This window comes from Podarcis pityusensis (assembly GCF_964106645.2).
Source record: "Podarcis pityusensis genome assembly, chromosome: 17".
Classification (NCBI taxonomy): domain Eukaryota; kingdom Metazoa; phylum Chordata; class Lepidosauria; order Squamata; family Lacertidae; genus Podarcis; species Podarcis pityusensis.
This window is the reverse complement of record NC_138042.1, coordinates 29,994,843-30,020,537: the sequence shown is the minus strand read 5'-3', so window position 1 is coordinate 30,020,537 and position 25,695 is coordinate 29,994,843. Positions and strand designations below refer to the sequence as shown.

Sequence of the window (25,695 nt, the reverse complement as noted above, 5' to 3'; positions counted from 1 at the left end):
AAGATCCCAGGGAGGTTCCAGGCACTCGCCCAGGGTTGGGTTTCACTTGGAAAATCAAGCAGCCTGCAGCGTCTTAGAAATATGGCTTATTCACACATATTTGCACCTTCAGCGGAGAAGGGCACCAAGAAGCTCTCTCCAGTTGCTCCCCTCCTAGCTTCAGCAAGTTTGGGTCCCAGGCAGCAGGCAGTCGTGGCCTCCGGCCTCTCAGGGAAGCCTCCTCCTGCCAGTTCCGCGTGGAGTCCTGCCTAATTCCCTCCTCCTCGTTCGCAAGACACCTTGCCAAAAACGAAAACCCCTGTGCGTAAAAGGACTTTCCCCCTGCGCAATACGACGCCCACGTCGCCCTGGCCACCCTCCTCCCTCCCTCACCAGCAGCGTCTTTTGAATTGTAATGGTCGGGCGATCTCTCTCCCCCCCCCCCCCCACGCCAGCCGCCCAGCACGCGCCCCCCACCCCGCGGGCTCGCGGAAAGAAAGATATGGCGAGGGGGACGCGCGCGCAAAGGTCGCCGCCGCAGCCGCGCGTCTTCTGGGCAGCGGCCACGAGGCGCGCGCCGTCCAATGCTTTCTGCGGGCGGGCCGAGCGGGGGCAGCGGCCGCCGTGCGACCCAGGAAGCGCCTCTCGGTGCATTTAAGGGCGGCTGGGCTGCATTGTAGTTGCCGCCGCCTCGTCCATCTCCCGCGAGGAGACCATGCTGGCTTCCCGCGCGCTCTTCGGGAGAGTCGCCGCAGCGGCGCGAAGGGCCACCGCTGAGGTAAAAGGAGAGCCCGAAAGGGGGTGAAAAGGAGCCCGAAGGAGGGGGGACAAGGGGCGCAGGATACCAGGCGAGGAGAGGCACCCTAGGGCGCCCTGGTGTTTAGATGAGCGTGCCCTGCAGACAGAAACCTAGCCGGCGCCGCCTTCTCCAGGGTAGCGGGTGGGGAGAAGCTGCTCCTCTTGGTTTCCTGCCTGCTAGAAATGCTAGCAAAACTTAAGCAGGAGGGGAAACGAGTGGAAGCAGGAAGAGAAGGAGCAAATGTCAATCCATAGAAGAATCCTAGCATTGTCGAGTTGGAAAGGATCCCGAGGCATCTCCTCCAAGCCCCTGCAATGCAGGAATCTCGACTAAACCATCCATGGCAGATGGACATTCAACCTCGGCTTAAAAGCCTCCGAGGAAGGAGAGTCCAGAAGCCCAAGGAAGGCGGAGGGATGTGATCCGATCCCAAGCCTGGGACTGGGCTTTGAAGACCTCAGGGCCTGGCAAGAACTTGGCTGAGGCGCTTCCTCTTGTGCCAGTTTCAGAGGTCGGGGTAGCTGCCAGCCTTTCTTGCACTGCGTCTCACGATCTGGGGTTTTGAATAGGTATCAAGGGAGCAGCAGCAATGGCAATCCACCACTGTGTTGCTTTTAGCCCATCTGCATATACAGTGGTGCCTCGCAAGACGAAATTAATTCGTTCCGCAAGTCTCTTCGTCTTGCGAGTTTTTCGTCTTGCGATGCACGGTTTCCCATAGGAATGCATTGAAAATCAATTAATGCGTTCCTAGGGAAACCGCCTTCAGACCAGGTCCGGGGACAGTATGTCCCCGGACCTCTTCTGAAGGCTGGGGGGGGGGGCAAGGGCTTTTCTTCCCACCCCCAGCATTTTAAAAAACCCCGGGACAGCGGAGGACTTCTCCGCTGTCCGGGGCGATTTAAAAGCCCCTGGGAAGGCAGGCAGGGGGGACAAAGACTTTTGCCCCCCGCCAGCCTTCAGAAGAGGTCCTGGACCTCTTCTGAAGGCGGGCGGGGGCGAAAGTCTTTGCTCCCCCCTGCCTTCAAAAGCCGTCCGGGACAGGCAGGCAGGGGGGAGCAAAGACTTTCGCCCCCGCCCGCCTTCAGAAGGTGTTCCCTCCCCCCCCCGCCCGGCTTCGGAGCACCGTTCCGAAGCCGGGCGGCGGCAGGTCTTCCCTCCCCCCCGCCCGGCTTCGGAGCACCGTTCCGAAGCCGGGCGGCGGCGGCAGGTCTTCCCTCCCCCCCGCCCGGCTTCGGAGCACCGTTCCGAAGCCGGGCGGCGGCGGCAGGTCTTCCCTCCCCCCCGCCCGGCTTCGGAGCACCGTTCCGAAGCCGGGCGGCGGCGGCAGGTCTTCCCTCCCCCCCGCCCGGCTTCGGAGCACCGTTGCGAAGCCGGGCGGCGGCGGCAGGTCTTCCCTCCCCCCCGCCCGGCTTCGGAGCACCGTTGCGAAGCCGGGCGGCGGCGGCAGGTCTTCCCTCCCCCCCGCCCGGCTTCGGAGCACCGTTGCGAAGCCGGGCGGCGGCGGCAGGTCTTCCCTCCCCCCGCCCGGCTTCGGAGCACCGTTCGGAAGCCGGGCGGCGGCGGCAGGTCCCCCCCGCCCGGCTTCGGAGGAGCCTTCCGAAGCCCGGCGGCGGGAGGAGGTGTCCCCGCCCAGCCGCCAGGCTTCGGAGGAGGTCCGAGGACAGTGGGGAAGACGCGCTGCGCTTCCCCGCTGTCCCTGAGATTTCCCTATGGGCTGTCGTCTTGCGAAGCAAGCCCATAGGGAAATTCGTTTTGCGAAGCGCCTCCAAAACGGAAAACCCTTTCGTCTAGCGGGTTTTCCGTCTTGCGAGGCGTTCGTCTTGCGGGGCACCACTGTATGGTGATGTGCATTCAAAATAAGTATACTATGCTTCTGGAAAGTGATGGTCTGCCTATTCTAGGACAGGGTTCAGGCTTGTTGGATTTTCTTTTTCTTTTTTACTACAAACCAACAAGAGTACGTCAAAGTGCAAGTAGATAAATAGGTACCGCTCCGGCGGGAAGGTAAACGGCGTTTCCGTGTGCTGCTCTGGTTCGCCAGAAGCAGCTTAGTCTTGCTGGCCACATGACCCGGAAGCTGGCCACATGACCCGTGAAGCTCTAATTTGAATGAGGAGGAAAAATAAATAAATTCAGGTCTCCCTGGCTTACATCCAGTCCTTTAACTAGTTCAGCACCATGACTATTGCACTGCAGGAACTCTCTGGAACTTGTGTGGAAAAAATGTGGTTTCTTCACAAAATGATAGCTTGTAAAACTGCAGAAAACAAAACTCTGCTTCAGCCACGGCAGGACCCTGGCACATGTTTGCAAAGCGAAATTTTGAATCTTGCAATGTGAGTCTGATAATATCCTGGAGAGAATAAATCCAGGGCAGTTGGGAGGTTCAGCTTCTGTATTCCACTGAATTCTCCAACTCTTTCTACGTTTAAAGTACAACTAACTGATTTGTAGCGCTGTGAACCAAGGGAAGTCTATAGAGCCCTCTAGAGAGATGCAGTTTCCAGCAGCTTCTCTTGGGTGGGTGGGGAAAGCTGAGCAACAAAGCAAATTGTTCCCTGGAAACCTTACAAAAGAGTACAGCTGAAATATAACATGTTCGTTTATTTCCCTGGAGGTATTGCTGGCACTTGGGGTAGTCTAAAAACAGCGCAGAAGCAGCAATTAATTTCCCACCTTTCTTTTTGGTTCTTGCTGGTAGTTCTGAGCGCTTTGCAATAAATGACTGCTAGTGCCGGGTAGGCAGCTTGAACTGAGAAGAGAGGAAACTGACCTTGTGTGCTTTATTTCACTGGGAAACAAGCCCAATTTGATCACGTCTGTGTAGTGTCCTCTCTGGTGTTTTGTGTACCACTGACTTCTGTGAGATTAGGAAGGACCAAAGTACAGTTCTTGAATGCACTCTGGGAAGTAAGGCCTGTAGAACTCAAAAGTGATTTAATTCAATCTATTATGAGGCTGTTCAAGTGTCAGCTGAAGTCAAAGCCCGCATACAAGCGCACTTGGGATTTTTCCTGCCTTCTTGGAGTACATTGGAGGAAAGATGGGGTATAAATGTAATACAGTGGACAGAGTCAGTGTGGTGTAGTGGTTAAGAGCGGTAGTCTCGTAATCTGGGGAACCGGGTTCACGTCTCCACTCCTCCACAGGCAGCTGCTGGGTGACCTTGGGCCAGTCACACTTCTTTGAAGTCTCTCAGCCCCACTCACCTCACAGAGTGTTTGTTGTGGGGGAGGAAGGGAAAGGAGAATGTTAGCCGCTTTGAGACTCCTTAAAGGGAGTGAAAGGCGGGATATCAAATCCAAACTCTTCTCTTCTTCACTTGGGTTGCAAACGTGATCCATGGGGGAGGCACGTTCACAACCCGCAGCATTCGCAACCCACAGTGCCATGTCTGCACACGCATGGGTTGCGATTCGGCGCTTCTGTGCATGCACGACCGCCAAATCCCAGAAGTAACCCGTTCTGGTACTTCCGGGTTTCGGCGCGTCCGTAACCCGAAAAAACGCGCCCAACTAAAGAATCATGGCAAGAAAAACTGATGGACTATGCAGAACTGGCAAAACTGACATATAAACTATGGGACAAGGATACCTGTGACTTTAAGGATGAATTGGAACCCTTCACAAAGTATCTGAAGACGCAACAAAGCAAACTGGACTCCTTGGCAGGTTTTGAATAAACATTCACAAACTTTTTATTGATAATAATCAGCTAAATAGTTTGAGGATCTATACAACTGTGTAACATGCAGAAAACAGCATTCTTAGAGAAACCAAAGACTGGAACTGAGGGAAGTCGGGGGGTGCAACCTGAAGCATCTGTAACCCGAGGTATGACTGTAATAAATAAATAGGATATACCCGCCACTATCCAAGTGTCCCTGAGGCTCTTGCCCTCTGAAGATAGCCTGGCATCAGGGAGGGTCCTCCTGCAGCTTCAGGCACAAAAGATGGGTGGGGGCTTTTCTTTGATCCCATGCTCCTGCTGGAGTAGAAGCTGTGCTAGCCCAGTGGTAAGCTGGCAAGTGCATTTGTGGATTCGTAAAGATTCCCAAAATTCGCAAGAACGTTGGAAGTTGCTTTACAGCAAATCAGACCCTCCGTTCATCTAGCTCAGTATTGACTGACTGGCAGTGACACTCCAGGGCTTCAGACAGGTTTCTCTTCCAGCTCTACCTGAAGATGCTGGGGAGAAAACCTGACACCTTCACTGGCATGTGAAGTATGTGCTCTGCCCCTGAGCTTTGGCTCAGCTGGAGTGGGCAGCTTGGAACTCTAGACTCTTAATTTATACACAGTTGTCCCTCTGTACACTTCACAGTAAAGTAGATTCAACTGAAGTCATTGCTTTGCATTTAAACTCTAACTTGGAAGAATTCGAAAATATATAAAAATGTATAAAGGCTGCAGTCCGAACCATGTCCACTCAAAAGTAAAAGGGGGGTGGGTGTAGGACTGCAGTTTTTTTCATAGTGCTGCTTTTTTCAGTCGTGGGAAGATCAAATGTTGTTTGAGTGACTTCCAGTACAGTCATACATTGGAAGTCGAATGGAATCTGTTCCAGAAGTCCACTTGACTTCCAAACCATTTGGAATCAAAGCGTGGCTTCTGATTGGCTGCAAGAAGCTCCTGCAGCCAATCGGAAGCCACGGAAGCCCTGTTGGAAGCTGCAGAAGCCCTGTCTGACGTTCGGTTTCCAAAAATAATTCGTAAACTGGAAGAGTCAGTTCCGGGTTTGCGGTGTTCAGGAGCCAAAACATTCGAGAACTAAGCTGTTCAAAAACCAAGGTACGGCTGTATTTTTTATTCATTGACAGCTAATTAAAATTTTAGCTGAGTGAAGTTCAACCAGAATGAGTTTGTGGTCTTGTCTGCTATTGCCATCAGTAATAGCAGTTCTCTTTCTCTCCGACCTTGTAAGTTCACATTGCATGTGCAAACTAAGTATTTTGCGGACTGCGTTCTTATGTATTTCCCCCCTAAATTATTTTCTTTTCAGGTCTCATCGCCTTTTTCCACAGGGCCCAGGCAAGATGATGGCACATTCTACGAATTTCGTACCTATACTGTTAAGCCAGACAAGATGAAAGACTTCCTGGAACTGACTAGCAAAAACATTCACCTTCGTACAGCTCATTCCCAGATGGTTGGATACTGGACCTCAGAATTTGGGGGACTGAGTAAAGCTTTCCATATTTGGAAATATGGTATGCAAAGCTTCTCTACATAGCGCCTTGGGGTTGTAACCGAGCAGCTAAGACTGTTGCTCTGGACCTCCTGTGGGGTGTGAATCTACTCAGGTTACTTGAGCAACATGGGAAGAAGCTGCTCTTTAGGAGCTCCTATGTCATCAGTGTTGTTTAACAACCATGCCGAAGTTGGCAACTGGGAAGTGGGCCAAGGAGCCTCACGCAGGGAGGGTAGGTTTTGTCGAAGCGCCGCCAGTTGCTGACCCCCCTAGTTCATTCCAATTGAGTGCATTTTATTTTGGACCAACTTAACTATTTCAAAGTCACGAGCAATTCTGGCGAGGCTGGGATCGAGGGGCACATGGCTGTTGCGCCCTCATCGCGCCACCCTCCCCAGATCCAAACTCTGTAAGGCCGCACAGGGAGGGCGGTGTGGGGACACGGCAACCGTGTGCCCTTCGAGCCCAGCCTCGCGCATCCCTTTCTTTGACATCCCTCTCTTTGGCTTGTAGAGAGCTTTGCTCAGAGATCTGCTGTCCGGACAGCATTGGCCAATGACCAAGAATGGCAAGAAAAATACATGTCTCGAATGCTGCCCTTGTTAGACAAACAAGACAACGAAATTGCGTACCTGGTGCCCTGGTGTGAACTTGGCAGCCCTCCCAAGCATGGTAAGCTTTCTTTCCTGTGTGTGGAGCACAGCGTAAAGCTGTTAACTCACTACTATTAAATGGTTTCATTTAGTGGGGACTTGTAGATATGTTGGCATCTTTGATTATGTAGACTCTTTCCCCCCCTCCCGAAGTAAACTCTGTCATGCAATGGGTTTTCAATCTGTGTTCTGACTCTGCAGCCATAAGAACTAGAAATAGGCTTTTAAAAGGCTGGGGTTCCTTAGATTCTAGGATGAGGAAGCTTTTAATCCATATTGGTCCCAAACTTCAAATGAACTTTAAGCCTAATTTTGTACTTTTTGTGTTTTGTTTACTCCTTGTTCTTCTCACCTCCTGCTTTTTCTTTTATTAAAGATTTTCTTGATTTACAAAAGTGTTTGCAATGTCTTTCTCTCTCGTATTTTCCCCCCATGTAACAGTTTTACAAATCAGTTTCATTTGTTGAGACATTAGGGGGAAAAACAAACAGCAAAGAACCTGCACAAGCAAGGCTGGGGTTCCTTAGAAGCTTGTTAATGGTAGATATTTGTGCGCCTCAGAAATGTCAGCCCCCAATACAAAGATAGGATTCATTGTGCTGCTGGTACAGAATCAGCCAATTACAGAGCAGTCCAGTGGGGGAGGGGGGAAATTGACTTTTCTCATGTCCCGCTGGGCTCACACTGTTTCACTGCTCCAGAGATGGCATGTCTTCTGTTCTGGGAGTATGTTGAAGGAATGGGAGAGCTATAAATTCAGTGTCTCTCCTGACACACCCTTGCCACATCTCTTTGACCAGCATCACAGAGAAGCTGGCTGCAAACCTTCCCGCGGCCTTAAGGAGCACCTCTTTCTCTCTGCTCTTGGAAAGAGAGAGCCAACAGACACCCTTGGAACACCCTCGCAGAAGCTATAGGATTGCAGCTTTTTAGCCTGTATATTTTTATTCTGCACATTTCGTTCTATTTTGCTAATTAAGGGGCACAGCAAGGTGTTATGCAGGGCATTGAATCCCCAACCCATTAATGCTGAAATCCTGCTAAGCGTTTTTCCCCCCTTTTGAAGATCTTGTCAGAATTCCCGCCAATCACGAAATTGTACCTGCTCAGCCACAAAGGACTAGAATTATTATCATTATTTTTTAAAGAGTTGAAGACTGAGGTATTCTGGAATCTGTGCTTTCTGGTTTTGTTCAGTTGCATAACCCTGGCTAGGTTCTTTTGGAGACCTAATACTTATTAATCCATTTGTTCATGATGCTTTGCTTTCTTTCCTGTCTAGGAGTCTATGAGTTGGTTACCTTCCAGATGAAGCCGGGGGGACCAGCCGTGTGGGGCCAATCCTTTAAAGCAGCAATTAGTATTCACATAAATACAGGATACACTAAACTGATTGGTGTCTTCCACACAGAATACGGACTACTTAACAGAGGTACGATACTTGTCCATTTTCAGTACAAACTTGGGCTGTGTCACCTGCTGGTCTTCTGGCAAAATATAATAATCAAGCCGTTTTCCTTTTGAGTTGGAACTGATGTAGCTCTTCCCCGTCCTTGAATCCCATAGGGACTAGAAACCTGGAAAGGGGCTGCAAAATTATCTCCTTTATTTGAACGGCAACAGATTTTAGCTCTTCATTCCATTCTTTGGAAGTACATCTCTGTAACTAATAGTGAAGTCCAGAACATTTTACTAATGTTTGTTTGTTTATTGCATTTCTGTCCCACTTTCTTCTCTAAGCAGCTCAAGGTGGTGTATGTGGTTCTCCTCCTCCTCCTCAATTAATCCCCTACACAACAACCCTGTGAGGTAGGTTAGGCTGAGAGGCAGTGAGACTTTTAATCTCAGGGTTGTGGGTTCGAATCCCATGTTGGGCAAAAAATTCGTGCATTGCTGGGCGTTGGGCTAGATGACCTCTGTGGTCCTTTCCAACTCTACAATTCTATGATAATAAATCCATGGCTGGCCCAAGGTCACCCAGTGGCCAAGTGGGCATTTGAACCCTGGTCTCCCAGGTCCTAGTCCAATGCTCTAACCACTGCACCACACTAACTGTACTGCCTAAGCACGGCTTTCTGAAAGAATCCCTTTCAGCAAAACACTTTTGTGAATGATGCTTTCCTTATCTGGAGCACAGGCTTTCCCAGCAAAACAGAAAGAGATAGGCAGGTATTTAATTCACAACATAATTTAGCTGTAGCTTTTTCTTCCTAGTTCATGTGCTTTGGTGGAATGAAAACTCAGACAGTCGCGCTGCTGGAAGACACTCTGCCCATGAGGATCCAAGAGTAGTAGCAGCAGGTAAATGAAAGGTTTCGCTTTCTTTTTTCTTTTACCATCATTTAAATCAAAACCCCAGTATTGCTTAAGTCCTCCCTCCCTCCCTCCTTCTCTTTTTAACTATCTGTTTAATTTATTTTCAGTTCGGGAAAGTGTTCAGTTCCTGGAATCGCAGCAGAACTGTCTCCTGGTACCTACAGCATTTTCACCCCTGAAATAGTTTTCTATACCTATTAATGGCGGTTTTCTTAAAAACAAAAACAAACCACAGACTTTTAAGTGCTGTCCTAATGCAGCCTTATTGCTGCCTGTTTACAAGGCTTGGTGCAAACCCAGTCTCCCGTCTTTTCTTTCTGCTTGCAGCAACACACCTCTCGCCTTGTTGGAATTGCAATGCATGATGGCAGAGGGCACAACCCACCCACTAAACGAGAATTCAGAGCTTACTAAACTATATATAAAAATTGGTTCTCATAACTTCTTTGTATGAGGGCTGTGCTGCTAGCATAGCTACGACTTGTGACAACGGGACAGTGATGTAAAAGTGGTCTGGTGTTGGGAATAAATGGTCAGGGAAGAGAGTCTAAGGCAGAGGAAGCGCCGCTTTGTAAACCCTGTCAGCCTTGTGCTGGTCAAAGCAGAAGGCGAGGCTGCTATATATTTCCCCCCTGCCTTTTTTCTCCACACTCCCAAACTTGTTTCAGTGGGAAGACAAGTTATGCCAACTCTACAGCTAGCAGAGCTTCCTTCCTATTCTGGGGGCCATGTCTGGGGAACAAGGCAGCTTTGCAACCAAAGCTTCCCCTTTGTTCATCCCATCATGACTTCGCTTTAACCTTACTGCCTTCCATTGCCTATCAAAGGAGGGATTCCAGAGTGGAGCTCCTTTTGCATGGGTGGACCCTACTCTCTACCTACAGTGGGGAAGAGTACATGCTATTGTGCCCTATGAGAGCTAAAAAGTCATTTAAGAGACACACAGTCTTTTCCCCACAGTCTGCATGCTTCTTTTAGTCAAACCCTATTTGCAGGCTTTCAAACTATGCACACAGAGCAAAACGGGAAGAATAGCAAACATCACGAGTAGTGAATTCTTTCTTTTTTTCAGTTCCACAAGCCCTACAGTTTCCACCTCGGCTGTTCTAAAGCTCAAAAGCTGCATAAGCCCAGCAGTGAGATCTATTTGCCTATGATGATATAAATTTCCAATGCTGGCCTAAGAAATGTAGTTTTTAGATTTCTCATTAACTGCCTGGCTGCAGTTGGGACTAAATCTGGGTCAGAGGAACCCTTGCAGTGCAGTTTACATAGTGGTTGAGTGAGTAAGAAACCATGAAGATGACTTTCTCCCCTACACACACACACACAAAACACACACGTTTTTAAATGCAACATGGGAACTCATCTGTCAGTTTCTGTTTAGGGTCCAGGCTGGCTTTTATTACCTTTACAATACATGGAAAAGTTCACCTCGTTCATTTCATGAGCATGGAGCTCTCGCTGGCTTGCTAAAATGCTGAAACTGTGAATTAACTTGTTATTTCTGGAAGTGCCGCTGTTCATTCATCTCCCTTGCATATGCTTGCACACCTGGAACAATCATCTCAAAACCTGGGATGTGAATGTGGAAATGTGAACATTAAAAATGACTTTTTTTGGGACGTTTATACATACTACTGCGGTCTTGCTTCTGTTTTAATTGCTTCTGGTGCTTCAGATTTTAGACATAGCTTTAGACATAGCATCCTTACTGAAGTGGCTATCTTCAGTTAAGTCAGGGTGGTAAAGTTATTTTAAAAACCCAAGGGTGGGGTTTTTTTTTGCAGATGCAGGAAGAGTTCATTTACAGACTTCACAAGGGAGAATGCAGCGGCTGAGATCCATCGTCTTTAGGTGCTGAGCTACTTAATGATGCTTAAATGAATTTTTGGACTGTTGCCACTTCAAATGGCAATGGGGTGGCAGATTTTTTGAACATCACTTTTTACCAGTAAACTTGGAAATGATTTCTAACTTGGCAACAGATTCGTGCAGTAGTCTTAATAGTAAATGCACAATTGTAGACCAGCAACACTTTATTTTTTATGCTCGATACAAGGCAATTAACAAATGCCTATTAATACTTCACAAATAGTTATTAGCAATACAAATATATATTCGTTTTTCATGAAAATGTCCATTGAAAAGATTAACTTAATTTGTGTGTGAGGAAAAATGCTCTAGGTTTTTTGCAAAGTTAACGGGGTATTCCAGTGCAAAAATAGATCCCATTACAGCTAGCATAAAGTGCTTGGAATGAAGGACCAATCGTATTAAAGGGCGAGGAGTTTGAAACTGGGTTGGGAGGAAAGGCATGGTAATAGATGCTTACCATATTACTTCTACAAGGGAAAAAAGTGTCGATAGGAAAGAGCCTCTACAGTGGTACGAATACTGCAGAGGGATGCAACAACTTCGCCACACACATACTGAAGTGGTAGGTGTTCTTAACACAGTTCCATGATCAGTGGTTTTGTATCACAATATGTTTAGCACGGAGGAGAACCACACAAAAAGCTTGCGTAACATGACTGATTTTGAGGCAACTGTACCATATTATACACAGTGCTAAGTGTTCAATATGAGGTCAAAGCTAGTCTGGATCTCCACTCCTGCCAGGAAGCACTGCTAAGAACTCGTTTCTCATGAAAAGAGTTAAGCACGTGTTCTTGCAAGCAGTTGAGATTTACAGTGCAGTCTTCTCTACGTGTCTCTCATTTCAAACTCTTGCTGCAAACCTATACCATTTGCATGGGAGCAATTGTCACTGAACTCAAATGAAACAAGACTTCTGAGTAGACACGTAGAAGAGCTTAACTTCTTGTTTGGACTGTGTCTTTCTTGGGCAAAATTGCAAGTATTATTCTAAATAATACATTAAAAGGGCACTTTAAGTTTATATTATGCCCAGAGAGGCTGACCATTGTGTACAATCAGTTAAGCACTCTTGTGCATTAGCATTGCCAAACAGCGGCTGAGTACTAACTATTCATAGTATCCTCTGCAGGGAAAAGAGAAGCACCCAGCGTTGAGTTGCGTGAGCTGTAGGCATTTTGTGACTAGTGGCTGGGATGGAAAGGGATGTTAAAGGATGACGGAGAGGCGTTTGGGCATACTCTAGCAAAAGCTAGTTGTATGGGCACTCAGGACAGTTTCTGTATAAACGTGTAGGATCCAGACGCCTGTCCCGTTTGCTTTCAAAGACCTTTGCTGTAACTAGCCTTTTCTACCTTGCACTGTCATATTGGAATAAGGACATGGTCATGTTGCAGGCATGATGATGTTTGGTAAACTCCAGTTTTTGTTTAAAAGAAAGACAGTCCAGTGTTACAAAGAATCGCCCACAGCCATTTCCCCACTAAGCCTAGCCTTGCATAAAAGTACCTACTCGATTGACCTTTTTTTTTTCTAAAACAAAACATTCTGATTGCTTCCCAAATGAGCAACTATTTTGCAAATCACCTTTAAAAGATCCAACACTATATTTTTCAGTTGATTCAGTCTAGTAAACTTTTTGCCTGGGATTGCCATGCCTAAACTGGGATGGGATAGATGACAGGACTGCAAAAGTGGTAGCAATGTCCACCATGCGTCAGAGAAACATGGCTTGACTTCTAACGTGGGAAAACCTATCACAGTACATTGTATGATTACCGAAACTGGGGAAAGGATTGCTAGACTAGAAAAAGAAATGTGACTGTTTGTACAAATGAATCTAGGTTCTAGACACTTGGCGTAATATCGACCCAAGACTGAAAGTGATTTGATACTTTGGGACAAGGGAGGCGTGACAGCATCTCCATGTATCCCCAGAAGGTGCCAGGTCACATTTAAATAATACTGTTGCAATGAAAACAGACATCTCAAACTTGATTCTTAACAAAAGCTGAAAACGGCAACGGCTTCACGAAAGCAGAGTGGAAGAACGAGCAATTGGTCACCATACCATTGGGACAGAAATCCTCTCAAATGTTTCCATGGTTGATTGTTAATTCTGCCGCACCCTAATAAGAAACTAAGTGAATTGTTGTTGTTTTTATGCGTGTTTTGAGATGGTGTGCTTCACGGCCCGCTGGTAAGGCCAACGGTGATCTTCCTCCTCATCCCCCTAAACTTGTGTAGTTAACGGGGCCCAACCGCTAATACTTAAATAAGGCCACAACAATGCATTACATGGTGAAGAATTGGCACTGGTTTCGCCGGTACACTCATTGCCAGCAATGGATGTTGCGCCACAGCAATTCCACCCGCCCTCTGGAAGGGCAATGCATGCCTTAAAATGGCAAATAAATAATTACTGGCCAAGAATCCTCTGAGCAGTTGTTGCGCCACCCCTGACCGGGAAACGTACTAAGAAGAAACAAGCAGGAGTATGGCAGAAGACCACATAGCAGAAAGTGGCACCATACCAGAATTTCACAGAGTTATTATAACAAAAGAACAACTAGATTCAAGTCTTTCACTAGAGAACAGTACAACAAGGCAACATCTCCAAGAGGCACTGCCTCCGTAATGGAATATTGATTTCTTTGCATTGAGTTGCATTGCATCAAATGGTTACTAGTAAAAAAAAAACACGTTCAGTTTTATTTCCTTCCTCTCTGTATCCTCTTGTCTCTTTGCTCGTGGGACGATCTCCCCACTATGGCACAGAAGGGATGTCTGCCTTCACCGCTGCTCAGAACGGCTGCTGCACCCTTTGCAACAGGGCTGCTCATACATAGCTTTCTTTCACCTTTTCATCTTTCAAAAAGGAAGTCAGAAGTGAGACATCTACAACAGTCTGGTTTTTGTGCAACGACAAGTCCTTTGTGTGGTCGTCATCGCTTTGGTCCTTGGCGAAGTTTACAAATACCTGAGAGATGGAAAGGGGAGGAAGACTAGGATGACTTGTTGACATTTTTATTATTATTGGGATATATCCCTCTAAGCTTTGCCCACTAAAGTTAGTCATGCCCATTAATTTCAATGGGTCCTGTTCTACTTTCGAACCCAGATCAGGTTGCAACACACATAAAACAAAGCACACCATCATAATATACTATCAGGATCCTGTCAGCGGCTCCCGGCTGGTTGTCCAGGAAAGTATAAAGACAAGGAAAGTTTTCTTACCGTCCTTTTTTATTTCAGTGTTTACAGAGAGAGGCTATAGAACTCAGCCTCTTTGATAATGGCATTGGAATCTGCACCCCCCCATCCCTCCCACTTCCTCATTCATCATCATCATCATCTCTACATCATCATCTTAATTGATTGTGATTTTATGTAAACTGTGTTACTTTTACTGTTGTTAGCCGCTCTGAGTCCAGCTTCGGCTGGGGAGGGCGGGATATAAATAAAATTTTATTTTTATTATTATTATTATGGGTGCCGCTAAGTGCCCTCTGTCTTTAAGCTCTTTGCTCTCCTACTTTTAAGGCTCGCCGGGTTCTGGGAGATGGAGGGTCTGGAATGCTTTCTAATGACAACGTGTCAGCTGGGTGTTGTTGTTCTGGCTCTCCCTTGACTTCCCAACTTTCCCCCTCATCTGCCTCTGAGCTGTGACCTCCTGCAGACCCCTGTTGCAAATCTATACTGTCTTCCGCTTCCTCCTTCCCTAGAAGGGCCAGGATGGGAAGGTGGTCTCTACCATTCCTCTTCCCCAGTCCCCAACATAGACACATGCAAAATTATCGGAACAGCTGTTAAACATTAAAACAAGCAGAAATTTAAAACAAACAGAAAAGTACACATTTAAATGCATACAGAAAAAAGGCTGGTCTTCAGGTTCTGGCAAAAGATACTCTAAGGCAGAGCTTTCCAGACTTTTCACGTTGGTGACACACTTTTCAGACATGCGTCATTTTGCGGCACAGTAATTCAGTTTTACTAGCAAACCGGAGGTTCAACTAACCCCTTGTAAGAGATATGGACACATATTGTTCTGACACACCTACACACTGCAGCCGACACACTAATGTGTCGTGACACGCAGTTTGGAAAGCTCTGCTCTAAGGGGACATGAACTGGTCCACACATGCAAGTAGGTCATCAAGTGAGCCACAAGCGTATGGAACTTCACTCCATGCTTCTCATGGAACAATAATTCCCCAGAGTTCCTTCACAGCTAGGCCCTGTGAAAGGGGTTACACTGTCTTCCATCTGCCAGCTGTGGTTTGAGCTGTGCCAAAGATTATGGAGGAGCGACGTGGTGCTTTGCAACATGATGGTGAATGGGCTAGATAACTTTGCATACAATGACCAGGGCTGAAATAGTCCAAGAAGGAGAAGAGCCCCTTTTTTTTTGTGGCATCTCCATGACGATACACCAGGGCAGATGCCTGAGGGCCAAATGTGACTCTCCGGACCTACCTGTCTGGCTCTCTGAACTCTCCTGGACTCAAAAATCCTACAAAAAGTCACTGAAGAGCCTCTGGGTTTCCACTCAATGTGAGCTCTGCTCTTAAGATATGAGAGGCACTGTAAACTTACTTGGTCAAGTGTGGTCTGTGAAACGGAGTAGTCTTCTATGTGGAGTCTCTTTTTGTTCTGGGAGAGGATGCTAAATATCCGAGCCAGAGAAGACTGAGAGGAGGGCAGCTGGTACTGCAGCATGTTGCAATGCTTCTCCTTCAGCACACTGCCCGGGAAGGCGAGCTCAAAGAAGTCTTGAACAGGCTTCAGGTCAGGGTTTGCCCCTGCTATTCGCACTATGATTGTGTAGCCATCTCCAAACCTGGAAAAAACAAACGGAGGAAAGTGTGGGACTTTCAACAGAGTAGCCTTCGAAAAATGGAGCGTTTTTTATTCCTGTAGCTTAAAAACACAGTAGGTGTTTGGTATAGATCTTAACAGAAGTAGAATGAACACAAGTAGAATGCAGGAGAGCTTCAACTGATTTAACTTTTAGGCTAATCAACCAACAGTGCAATTGTATACAGTGGTACCTCTAGATGTGAACAGGATCCATTCTGGAGCCCCATTCGCATCTAGAAGCAAATGTAACTAGCGACAGTATGTCTGTGCACGCGCGCGTCGCTTTTTGCCGCTTCTGCGCATGTGTGTGATGTCATTTTGAGCGTCTGTGCATGCGCAAGCAGTGAAAGCCAGAAGTAATACGCTCCGTTACTTCTGGGTTGCCGCGGAGCGCAACTCGAATGCGCTCATCCCGAAGCACATTCAACCCGACGTATGACTGTACAACATATCTACAGTGGTACCGCAGTTTACGAACTTAATCTGTTCCGGAAGTCCGTTCTTAAAACGAAGCCATTCATAAACCAAGGCGTGCTTTCCCGAATGAGGCCTCCCACCGCCGGTGCCCTTCCACTGTTCGGCTTCCGTTCGTAGACCAAGGTAAAGTTTGCAAACCGGGACACTACTTCCGGTTTTGCAGAGTTGTAAACCGAACAATTTGTAAACAGGGCTGTTCTTAAACCGAGGTACCACTGTACTGAGAAGCAAACCGCTTGAGTTCAAGGGAAGTTCAAAGTGGGCATAGCATGCCTCCCCAAGTTTAAATTGATTATTAATCAACCGGGGCTAATTTTAAAATTGCAGGACAGCGAGGTAAGGACAACCAGGTTATTTTTTGAGGCTATTTTGTTCTGGTGTGAGATTGGGGTGCGGGGGGGAACACACATTAATGATGGCCTTTTCTCCTAACTGCTTTTGTTTATTAAGTTGTAAGGTACCTAAAGCATCATTATTTTCAAAAAGGTACTAAAAAAGGTGTTGTTTTGATATTATACAAATGCAAATAAATGTAATCAATTAATTTATCAGATGATCCAGAACAGCCTTGAAAATAAGTACAATTACACCTATTTGTTGGCTGCATGCAATCTATTCTGAAGCAGATTCTGGGAATTCTCTCATGAGCTATCTTGGTGCATCCACCTGTGCAAAGGCAACAAGCATAGAGCAGTGGCTTACCTGTTCTTCAGGTGCTGGACACTGCCAAGGCACCTGAACCGCCCATTGACCATGATCGCCATTCGAGTGCACAGGGCCTCACATTCTTCCATGCTGTGGGTAAGAGAACAAGTGAGTTAAATTGCGCAAATAAAGGTTCCGGCAAGTTTGCGAAATCACTTTTGCACGGTACAGTTTTATAGCCGCAAACAAAAGGAAGGCCTGGATATGCAAGCTTTAGAATCTTCAACACTAGAAGCTGTGTTCTTTTAAAAAGAGAGAACAATTGTCCTTCTAGCTAGCTCAATACAGTGGTACCTCGGGTTAAGTACTTAATTCGTTCCGGAGGTCTGTTCTTAACCTGAAACTGTTCTTAACCTGAAGCACCACTTTAGTTAATGGGGCCTCCCACTGCTGCTGTTGCGCTGCCACCGCGCGATTTCTGTTCTCATCCTGAAGCAAAGTTCTTAACCCGAGGTAATATTTCTGGGTTAGTGGAGTCTGTAACCTGAAGCATCTGTAACCTGAAGCGTATGTAACCCGAGGTACCACTGTATTGCCAAGTCTGGCTGGTAGCAGCGCCAGGTCTAGTTTCAGGTCTTTGGCACCCTCCTAGCTGAGACAGAAATATCTCAGGACAGACATGCGCTCTACCACTAAGTGACAAGACCTTGATACTTAAGAATAAAAATAATAATTATGATTATAACATCTGAAACTGCTACCATCAGCTGCTATTTTTCTTCATTTTCTGTACAACTACTAAGCTCTCTTTTTTCCTTGTACGGCTATGCTTTGTAACTTGAATTTAAAAATCAATTTAAAAAAGAATATGAAAAAAAGAATATTCAGTACTGTTAGGATATCCTGCTGTGTTCTGTTTCACACTGTGTGTCTGTCTGGAGTTTTTGTATAATTTACACTAAATCCAGCCAAAATTAAACATGTCTCATTCATTTCGATGAAAGGGATTTTAGCATCCATTCTATGTTCCCAGTGGACTCAAATGGCGTTTTAAACAGCTTCTTTAGCTAGATGATGACAGCTCCTTTTTTTGGTCACAATCCACTTGCAACTGAAAATGAAACAGTGACTGAAACACATCACTATGCTGTGTGATGCAAATAGCATCTAGGAGCCCCCCAACGCCGCTTACCTGTGAGATGTAAGGACCACAGACCTTCCCTCCTTGATGACACTCAAGGCGCAGTTCCAAAGGAAACGGCGGGCCTTGGGGTCCATTCCTGTGGTCGGCTCATCCTGCAATTGAGAAACAATAAATCAGCACTGATCTTGCTCGTCAGAGCATCATTTCATGATAATAAGCTCCATCACGCCTTCCCTTCCTCAACCATCATGAAGCAGGGCTCATTCCATCAGTTTTGCTAAAAGACCAGCTGCATTAGTGCCTCCTTGACCCTGAGCTGTTTCCCGTGGCAGCTGGACATTATAATAACTATTACAGTGGTACCTCGGGTTAAGTACTTAATTCGTTCTGGAGGTCCATTCTTAACCTGAAACTGTTCTTAACCTGAAGCACGACTTTAGCTAATGGGGCCTCCTGCTGCTGCTGCTGCTGCCGCGCCGCCGGAGCACGATTTCTGTTCTCATCCTGAAGCAAAGTTCTTAACCCGAGGTATTATCTCTGGGTTAGTGGAGTCTGTAACCTGAAGTGTATGTAACCTGAAGCGTATGTAACCCGAGGTACCACTGTATTTAAGAACTGGTACTAGAGGCCTGGGAAAAGACATATAAAAATTTGAAGAGAATGTGGAAAACGATTCTTGTTAAAAAAACCTGAAGTTATGATACTGAGATGTACAGGATTTGATGGACTTATTGAGAGAAGAACTTGGTTCCTATATTTGAGAGTGGATCCCAGGCCAAGACCCATCCCATCCCTATAGATCACCAAAGAAGATAAAGAAGACTGGCAAAATAAATCAGTCAGACATATTAAATAATTTGAAACCCCAAACAGGGACAATTATTTAATGCATGTATTTATTTATTTTTTAAGCTTTGTGTATAGATTCCTACATTGGTATAACTTTTAAAACTCACTTGTAATAAGATGAAAAGGTTTTAAAATTGGATTGTTAAGAATATATTCATGGACGGGCATGAATAAGTACTAAATTAGTACTAAATAAGTACTAAACAATGAAACCAAGAAGGGGAGTGGAGGGAACTCAACTGAAATAAAGGTTTTAAAAATTGTTCATGATACTTGCTCCCCCCTCTTTTTTATACACTGTTGATATTTTAATGCATTGTTGTTGTTATTTATTTATTTTGGAAAATTTATAAAATGATATTGAAAAAGGGGGGAAAAAAGAACTAGTACTAGAATGGCCTTTTTGCAGAATACGCATTGCTAATGTGAGCAACACCCTAACTCACCAGGAACACCACAGGAGGCCCTCCGATTAGGGCCATGGCAGTTGACAGCTTGCGCTTGTTCCCACCGCTGTAGGTGCCGGCACATCTTTCTGCATACTTCACGAGGCCCAGTTTGCGAACAGCCCATTCACCAACCTGCCAGATAGGAGGGCAACATGAACAGAGAAGAACAACCTCCAGGCTCTGTGCAGCTTTAAAAAGCTGCTGTTTGTGACTCCAGAGTCCTACTTAGTGTTATCAGTCTGTTATATATTCCAGGCCATTCAGCACAGCAAACGAGGCTGAAGCACCTCCAGGTTCTTTAAGGTTGGAGACTTGGCAATAGTTTTGTTTCTAAAGAAAGTTGAAAGTGGCTCAGTTCACTTCCCACGGTGTATTTGCCCCTTCCTTTTTACCCTCTTCTGCCTCTGTTCAGTTGGAAACAATTCAAAAAACGCCCAGTGTTGCGTAAGTGGCTTGCTGTACATCATAATAAGTGGGGGGCCTCTTTCTCAAGCTGCCTTTGATCCTCTGGAAAACGTGACTGTCTATATCCAGTCAAAGGGAGCTGATGGCACAGCCAGAATGTTCTGCCTATTGGGCTTTGCTGCCGCATTGTTGTTTTGCAAACATTCCTATTGTGTGTGCATTTACTTACTGCTTTAGATCATTGTTGCAAGCCACCACATGCTTCTGGTGAAGCAAGATAGAAATGTTTTAAAGTAAATAAAAAAATTATTTACTTTAAATAAGTAAAGTAAGAGACCAACTAAGTTTGTTCTGGGTATAAGCTTTCATGTGCATGCAGACACGAAAGCTTATACCCAGAACAAACTTAGTTGGTCTCTAAGGTGCTCTAAGGTGCTACTCTAAGGTGCCGTAGAATTGATCGCCGAAGAAGTGATGCTTTTGAATTCTGGTGCTGGAGGAGACTCTTGAGAGTCCCATGGACTGCAAGAAGATCAAACCTATCCATTCTTAAGGAAATCGGCCCTGAGTGCTCACTGGAAGGACAGATCCTGAAGCTGAGACTCCAGTACTTTGGCCACCTCATGAGAAGAGAAGACTCCCTGGGAAAGACCCTGATGTTGGGAGAGATGGAGGGCACAAGGAGAAGGGGACGACAGAGGACGAGATGGTTGGACAGTGTTCTCGAAGCTACCAGCATGAGATTGACCAAACTGCGGGAGGCAGTGGCAGACAGGAGTGCCTGGAGTGCTCTGGTCCATGGGGTCACGAAGAGTCGGACACGACTAAACGACTAAACAACAACAATAACAAGGTGCTACTGGACAATTTTTTATTTATTTCGACTGCGTCAGACCAACATGGCTACCTACCTGACTGCTTTAAAGCAAACAGAGATAAATGCCCCCTTTGCTCCCTCCCCTTCATCACCAACCCTATGGAGTTTGGTGCAGTAATTAGCACTGGTGGTCCATCTCCTGCCACCTTGATGCTTTTTACCTTGCAGACTTCTTTCTCAGGGACGCCTCTTAAGAGTGCAAATAATTCCAGGTGTTCTCTCCCCGTCAGCAGCTCGTTTATGGCATCAAACTGAGGGCAGTATCCCATATTTTGGTGGACGTCTTGGATGTTAGACAAAATACTGCAACGAGAGAAGATGCAGATCTTGAGCGTTTTGCTAGTGGTTTAGCACAGGGTGGGTTGTGGTGCACCAACCAATTGGGAATTATCAGACGTTGACAGCTAATGCAAAAAAAAAAATACCACTACACGGAATTAAGTTAGCATTTTAAAAGGATGTATTGAAAATGCTAAACAGACTGTTCAACAAAATTGTGCCGCTGGCAACAACCTTACTAATGTCAATCAAGACTTTTGGAAATGGTGCATTTCAATACAGAATTTGTGATCATGGTGTTGAATTCTATGCCTTTCCTTCTGGCTCATGTTAATGAACAGAGCTGCCAAACAATATGAAAATTCAAATTAGGAAGTGAAAGCACATTTGCATAACCCTAGTTTTTCTAGCCATAGGGAGGGGCAAGAGTTGTGCAGAGTACCAAAAGCCACAACTGAGAATCTTATTCAGCCACCATCCAGGCTCCTAAACTTTTAGCACCTACAGTTGCAAGTTATGGACTTGCAAACTTGAGGGCCTTGAGGACTACAGTGGTGCCTCGGGTTACATACGCTTCAGGTTAGTTACATACGCTTCAGATTACAGACTCCGCTAACCCAGAAATAGTACCTCAGGTTAAGAACTTTGCTTCAGGATGAGAACAGAAATTGTGTGGCGGCGCGGCAGCAGCAGCTAAAGTGGTGCTTCAGGTTAAGAACAGTTTCAGGTTAAGAATGGACCTCTGGAACGAATTAAGTACGCAACCAGAGGTACCACTGTAGTCTCATTTTATTCAATGAAATGTAATTTCATTTCATGCAGTGCAAGTCTCTGCTGAAACAAGCCCCACTTTGAGTTTTGTGGGATTTGTTCTCAGGGATTATGTCTAGGACAGAAACCATTCAAAAAGTTATGCACCCAATATTATATTCTACACTTTCCCTGCACTCCTTCAGAATCTTGGCATGCGCACAGCTGTGGCCTAAGCCGTGTTCTGATCACTGGAGATCCTTCTGATCCCTTCTATTGGCTTCCCAGATTTCACTGGCTGTGACAAGCTGAACTTCTCAGCCTAGAAAATCAGGTTTTTTAAAAAATAAATAAATGAAAATGGGTGTTTCTCAGGATGTTAAATAGTGTGACCAATACAAAGTTCTTCCCTTGCATAGAATACATACAGCAGCCATGAGCATGCCACTGCCCCAACAGTGCAGCACAATCTAGTCTCACAGACCAAACCAACTTTTGCTGTGAGTGGCAATGAAATCACATCTGCTCTGAAAGTGCAACAGCAGACAGAAAGGCCCATGAAAAACATGGCTTTCTGCAGAAGGAGCCGCCATTTCTTTTCATACCTGTTGCCCTTAAGGAAAGCATCTCCTCCTGTAACATCGGTGTCTCCTGTCAACATCTTGAAAGTGGAGGATTTGCCAGCACCATTCACACCCAGGAGTCCAAAGCACTGCAAAGATTAAAAAGACTGGATCAGCACATGCATGCCCCATTCATCTCTCACACATTCCTTGTGATGTTGCATGAAAACAAAACGAGCCATGGGCACAGCAGTTGGTAATGGTGGGAGATTCCGTGGCAGGGAAACGGCTACTTTTTTTTTTTTTTTTTAGCCAAGGGAGCTTGTGCTGGCCAGAGTAGAAGATGTTTGTGTGGGATTTCCAGTCTCCCCGAGAAGAGCCACAGCTCACCCGCCTCGCATCTTAAGCAATGTTCCACTAAATACATGCAAACGACGACTTGGAAATCTTACCTCTCCGGGTGGAATTCCAACGCAGATCCTATCCACAGCAGGCTTTCGTTTCATTCTGTATACCTGGAAGGAAGAACAGAAATTTGCTCATAGCTGGCAACAACTAAGCTTTGCATCCTCTACCAGTGCATTTCTCTTCTTCGGCAAAATCAGTAGCAGGGCCTCTGCCTACAGCTCAGTTTTTCAAAGGACATCCAGATTTTGTCCTATTTGTTTGTAAATTCGGCATATCCCAGCAAGTGTATATGGGGGAAAAGCACTTATGTGATCGATGAATTCATGAATGGGGCCATACCAACTAATCCAGGCATAGGCAAACTCGGCCCTCCAGATGTTTTGGGTCTACAACTCCCATCATCCCTAGCTAACAGGACCAGTGGTCAGGGATGATGGGAACTGAAGTCCCAAAACATCTGGTGGGCCGAGTTTGCCTATGCCTGAACTAATCCCTAGTAGTGGCAGGCTTTGGACTCTCAAATTTCAGCAGCACTCTGTGTGATGATAAAATTTGGTGAACACACACCCCTCCCACACTCTGTTCTGCATTGTTGTTGTGGCACCTAGTGCAGCTGAACTGGTCACGCTACCCTAAAACCGTCTCTGTCCCTAGCAGCACTGATGTCAGGAAGCAGGGCAATCATCTGATGTGCATAGTGCTGGGAGGCAGAGCTAGTTAGCATAGCCCTGTTCATACGTTGATTCAGTGAGTGAGAGGTACTTTCTGTTTGAAATGCAGACCATTATCAACAGCGGCAATCCCTTTTGATTCTAGGGAATGCATGAAAATAGAGAGTAAACCCCATGAATTTGGGGTGTCACGGAATGGTCGCTGTGACGTTAACATATGAGAGTGCTGGAGGTGAAATAGTTAAACAGGTTACCCAATCAGAACCCAGGGGGGTGGAGTCAGAGGGACTATAAAACCAGCTCTGGAAGGGGCGAAGGGGGGAGTTTGTTGGGAGTTGGGTGGTTGGTTGGAGTGAATTGGGATAGAGTTTGTGGGTAGGTTGAGTTAGTGTAGCGAAATAAGCTGAGTCAGGAACAGTTAGGGGCTAGGAAGGCAAGTAAATATCTGAGAGGTGGTTTGGTGGGGGAGAGCAGGTAGCGGAAGTTATAGGTCTGGATAGGCACCCCATGATTGTAATTGACCGATACCGTTTATGAAACCACACTTGTTAAACTGCAATTTTATTGCTTGTTAAACTGCAATAAATAAACAGAAGTTTATGTTCCAATTTAACCCTGACTGGACTCAGTATTGTACCAGGTAGGGCCTGGATGGTGGCAGTGATAAATAAAGTGGTGGCAGAGGGATCAATAGACGGTGAAACGTCCGGGGACCCTGTGTGATCGCCACAGTCGCTATCAACACTTGCTCCATAATTTCAGGCATCCATCAGCAGGAAATTGTACAGCAGCACCATTAGGTGGGTTGCTAGGCCCCATGCATCAGTGACAATGGAAATGCAAGCTTCCCTATGCACAGCATGCCCAAAGAACTTCTTGCTTGTCTTCTCACCTTGGTTAGCTCTTTGATTTCTAAGATATCGCTCTGCCCACCGCCACCAATGATCCTCTGCCGTTCTCTGTTCACGTCCTCATCTTCTTCATGCACAGGCGGAAGTTTAGCATTGCCAGTTCTGTTGGGGGGGTGGGGTGGGAAATGCATCACTTGGAGGTCAGGTTTGTGCACTGATAATTCAAGATGCATTCAGTAACAGGCGGACCAGTCCTAGACTTCTGGATCCCATTCCAAAGGTGGTGTAAAAGGTAAAGGGACCCCTGACCATTAGGTCCAGTCGTGGCCGACTGTGGGGTTGTGGCACTCATCTCGCTTTATTGGCCGAGGGAGCCGGCATACAGCTTCCGGGTCATGTGGCCAGCATGACTAAGCCGCTTCTGGCGAACCAGAGCAGTGCACGGAAATGCCGTTTACCTTCCCGCCGGAGCGGTACCTATTTATCTACTTGCACTTTGACGTGCTTTCGAACTGCTAGGTGGGCAGGAGAAAGGAGGAGTACACAATCTCTTTTGTAAATAATTAAGGTTCCAACTCACTCTTTAGCTAATGGCCAGCTCCCTGCACATCCTGGAAATTAACACACAATTCCGCGAGCCACTTCCCACCTTACATTTAAAGGTGTGGACCTTAACATTTGTAGGCAGCTTGGGGAGTTTATTTTTGGCTGAGGAGTGGGATAAAATGCTTTTGAATGAATGAATGAAGCATGGGTTTCTGGTGCTATTATTGCTCCCTGTGTTTCCTCTTTTCTGACTTCACTTACTGTGGGGAGGGGTGGTAGAGACGCTTGTCTTGGCCGCGCTCCCCCCCCCCCCAATTATTTGGATCCTCAAAATCTGCATATGCCTTTCCCCAGGATGGGTGTTCCTTGTCACAAAGGCCATTTTACCTGGATTTGATAAAGAACCTGTACTGGATAAGCACAGTGATGAGGAAGAAGACGACTCCTTCCACAGCCATGGCGAAAAGATTCCGTCCCACCAGGTCCCAGGAGAGAGGGGAGACAAAGCGGTTCTCGCCTAATGGGGAAGAGCAGAGGTTGTCATTCAACTGTCTGATCAGACGTCTAGGAAAGCTCCCTATTACAACACTGTATGCAACAAGCTCGTACGTAAGAGCAATACACACTGTACTGATCTTTAATATACCTCAGATGTTCGTCGCAACAGAGACACAATTTAAACACTCAGCAAACCTGATGGCTGGCACCTGAGATGTTCTAATTTCAGTAATTTGTAAATTACCAAGGATTTTTTCCACACGCTACACAGGAAACCCCTGAGTTTACCTCTGATCTAAGAGTCAATCCTGGCCCCCCAGTTTGTAAACATGATACATCTGCTAGAAAATGTGAATTTGTTGCCACTTGTTACACATACAGTGGTACCTAGGGTTACAGACACTTCGGGTTACAGACGCTTCAGGTTACAGACTCTACTAACCCAGAAATAGTACCTCGGGTTAAGAACTTTGCCTTCAGGATGAGAACAGAAATCGTGCAGCGGTGGTATGGTGGCAGCGGGAGGCCCCATTAGCTAAAGTGGTGCTTCAGGTTAAGAACAGTTTCAGGTTAAGAACAAACCTCCAGAACGAATTAAGTTCTTA

The 25,695-nt window shown here is 46.3% G+C and overlaps 2 protein-coding genes across 2 annotated transcripts in view; one reads left to right on the top strand and one right to left on the bottom strand.

Moving 5' to 3' along the window:
- Nucleotides 1–575: 575 nt before the first annotated feature.
- On the top strand, nucleotides 576–10,577 carry LOC308466261 (protein NipSnap homolog 3B-like). Its single transcript, XM_080987018.1, has 6 exons — nucleotides 576–757; nucleotides 5,783–5,990; nucleotides 6,485–6,643; nucleotides 7,907–8,056; nucleotides 8,839–8,925; nucleotides 9,048–10,577. The coding sequence occupies exons 1-6, from the start codon at nucleotides 695–697 to the stop codon at nucleotides 9,122–9,124; spliced, it is 744 nt and encodes a 247-aa protein (XP_080843144.1). The 5' UTR covers nucleotides 576–694; the 3' UTR covers nucleotides 9,125–10,577.
- Nucleotides 10,578–10,961: 384 nt separating this feature from the next.
- The window catches only part of ABCA1 (ATP binding cassette subfamily A member 1), a 107,029-nt gene continuing 92,295 nt past the window's right edge, over nucleotides 10,962–25,695 (bottom strand). Inside the window, exons 41-50 of the mRNA XM_080986646.1 lie at nucleotides 24,980–25,109; nucleotides 24,088–24,208; nucleotides 22,569–22,631; nucleotides 22,159–22,265; nucleotides 20,686–20,827; nucleotides 19,240–19,374; nucleotides 17,993–18,096; nucleotides 16,858–16,950; nucleotides 15,415–15,658; nucleotides 10,962–13,798 (exon numbers count right to left, since the gene is read on the bottom strand). Of these exons, the coding sequence (XP_080842772.1) occupies nucleotides 13,658–13,798; nucleotides 15,415–15,658; nucleotides 16,858–16,950; nucleotides 17,993–18,096; nucleotides 19,240–19,374; nucleotides 20,686–20,827; nucleotides 22,159–22,265; nucleotides 22,569–22,631; nucleotides 24,088–24,208; nucleotides 24,980–25,109 (1,280 nt within the window). The 3' untranslated portion in view covers nucleotides 10,962–13,657. The remainder of the gene's footprint in view (nucleotides 13,799–15,414; nucleotides 15,659–16,857; nucleotides 16,951–17,992; nucleotides 18,097–19,239; nucleotides 19,375–20,685; nucleotides 20,828–22,158; nucleotides 22,266–22,568; nucleotides 22,632–24,087; nucleotides 24,209–24,979; nucleotides 25,110–25,695) is intronic.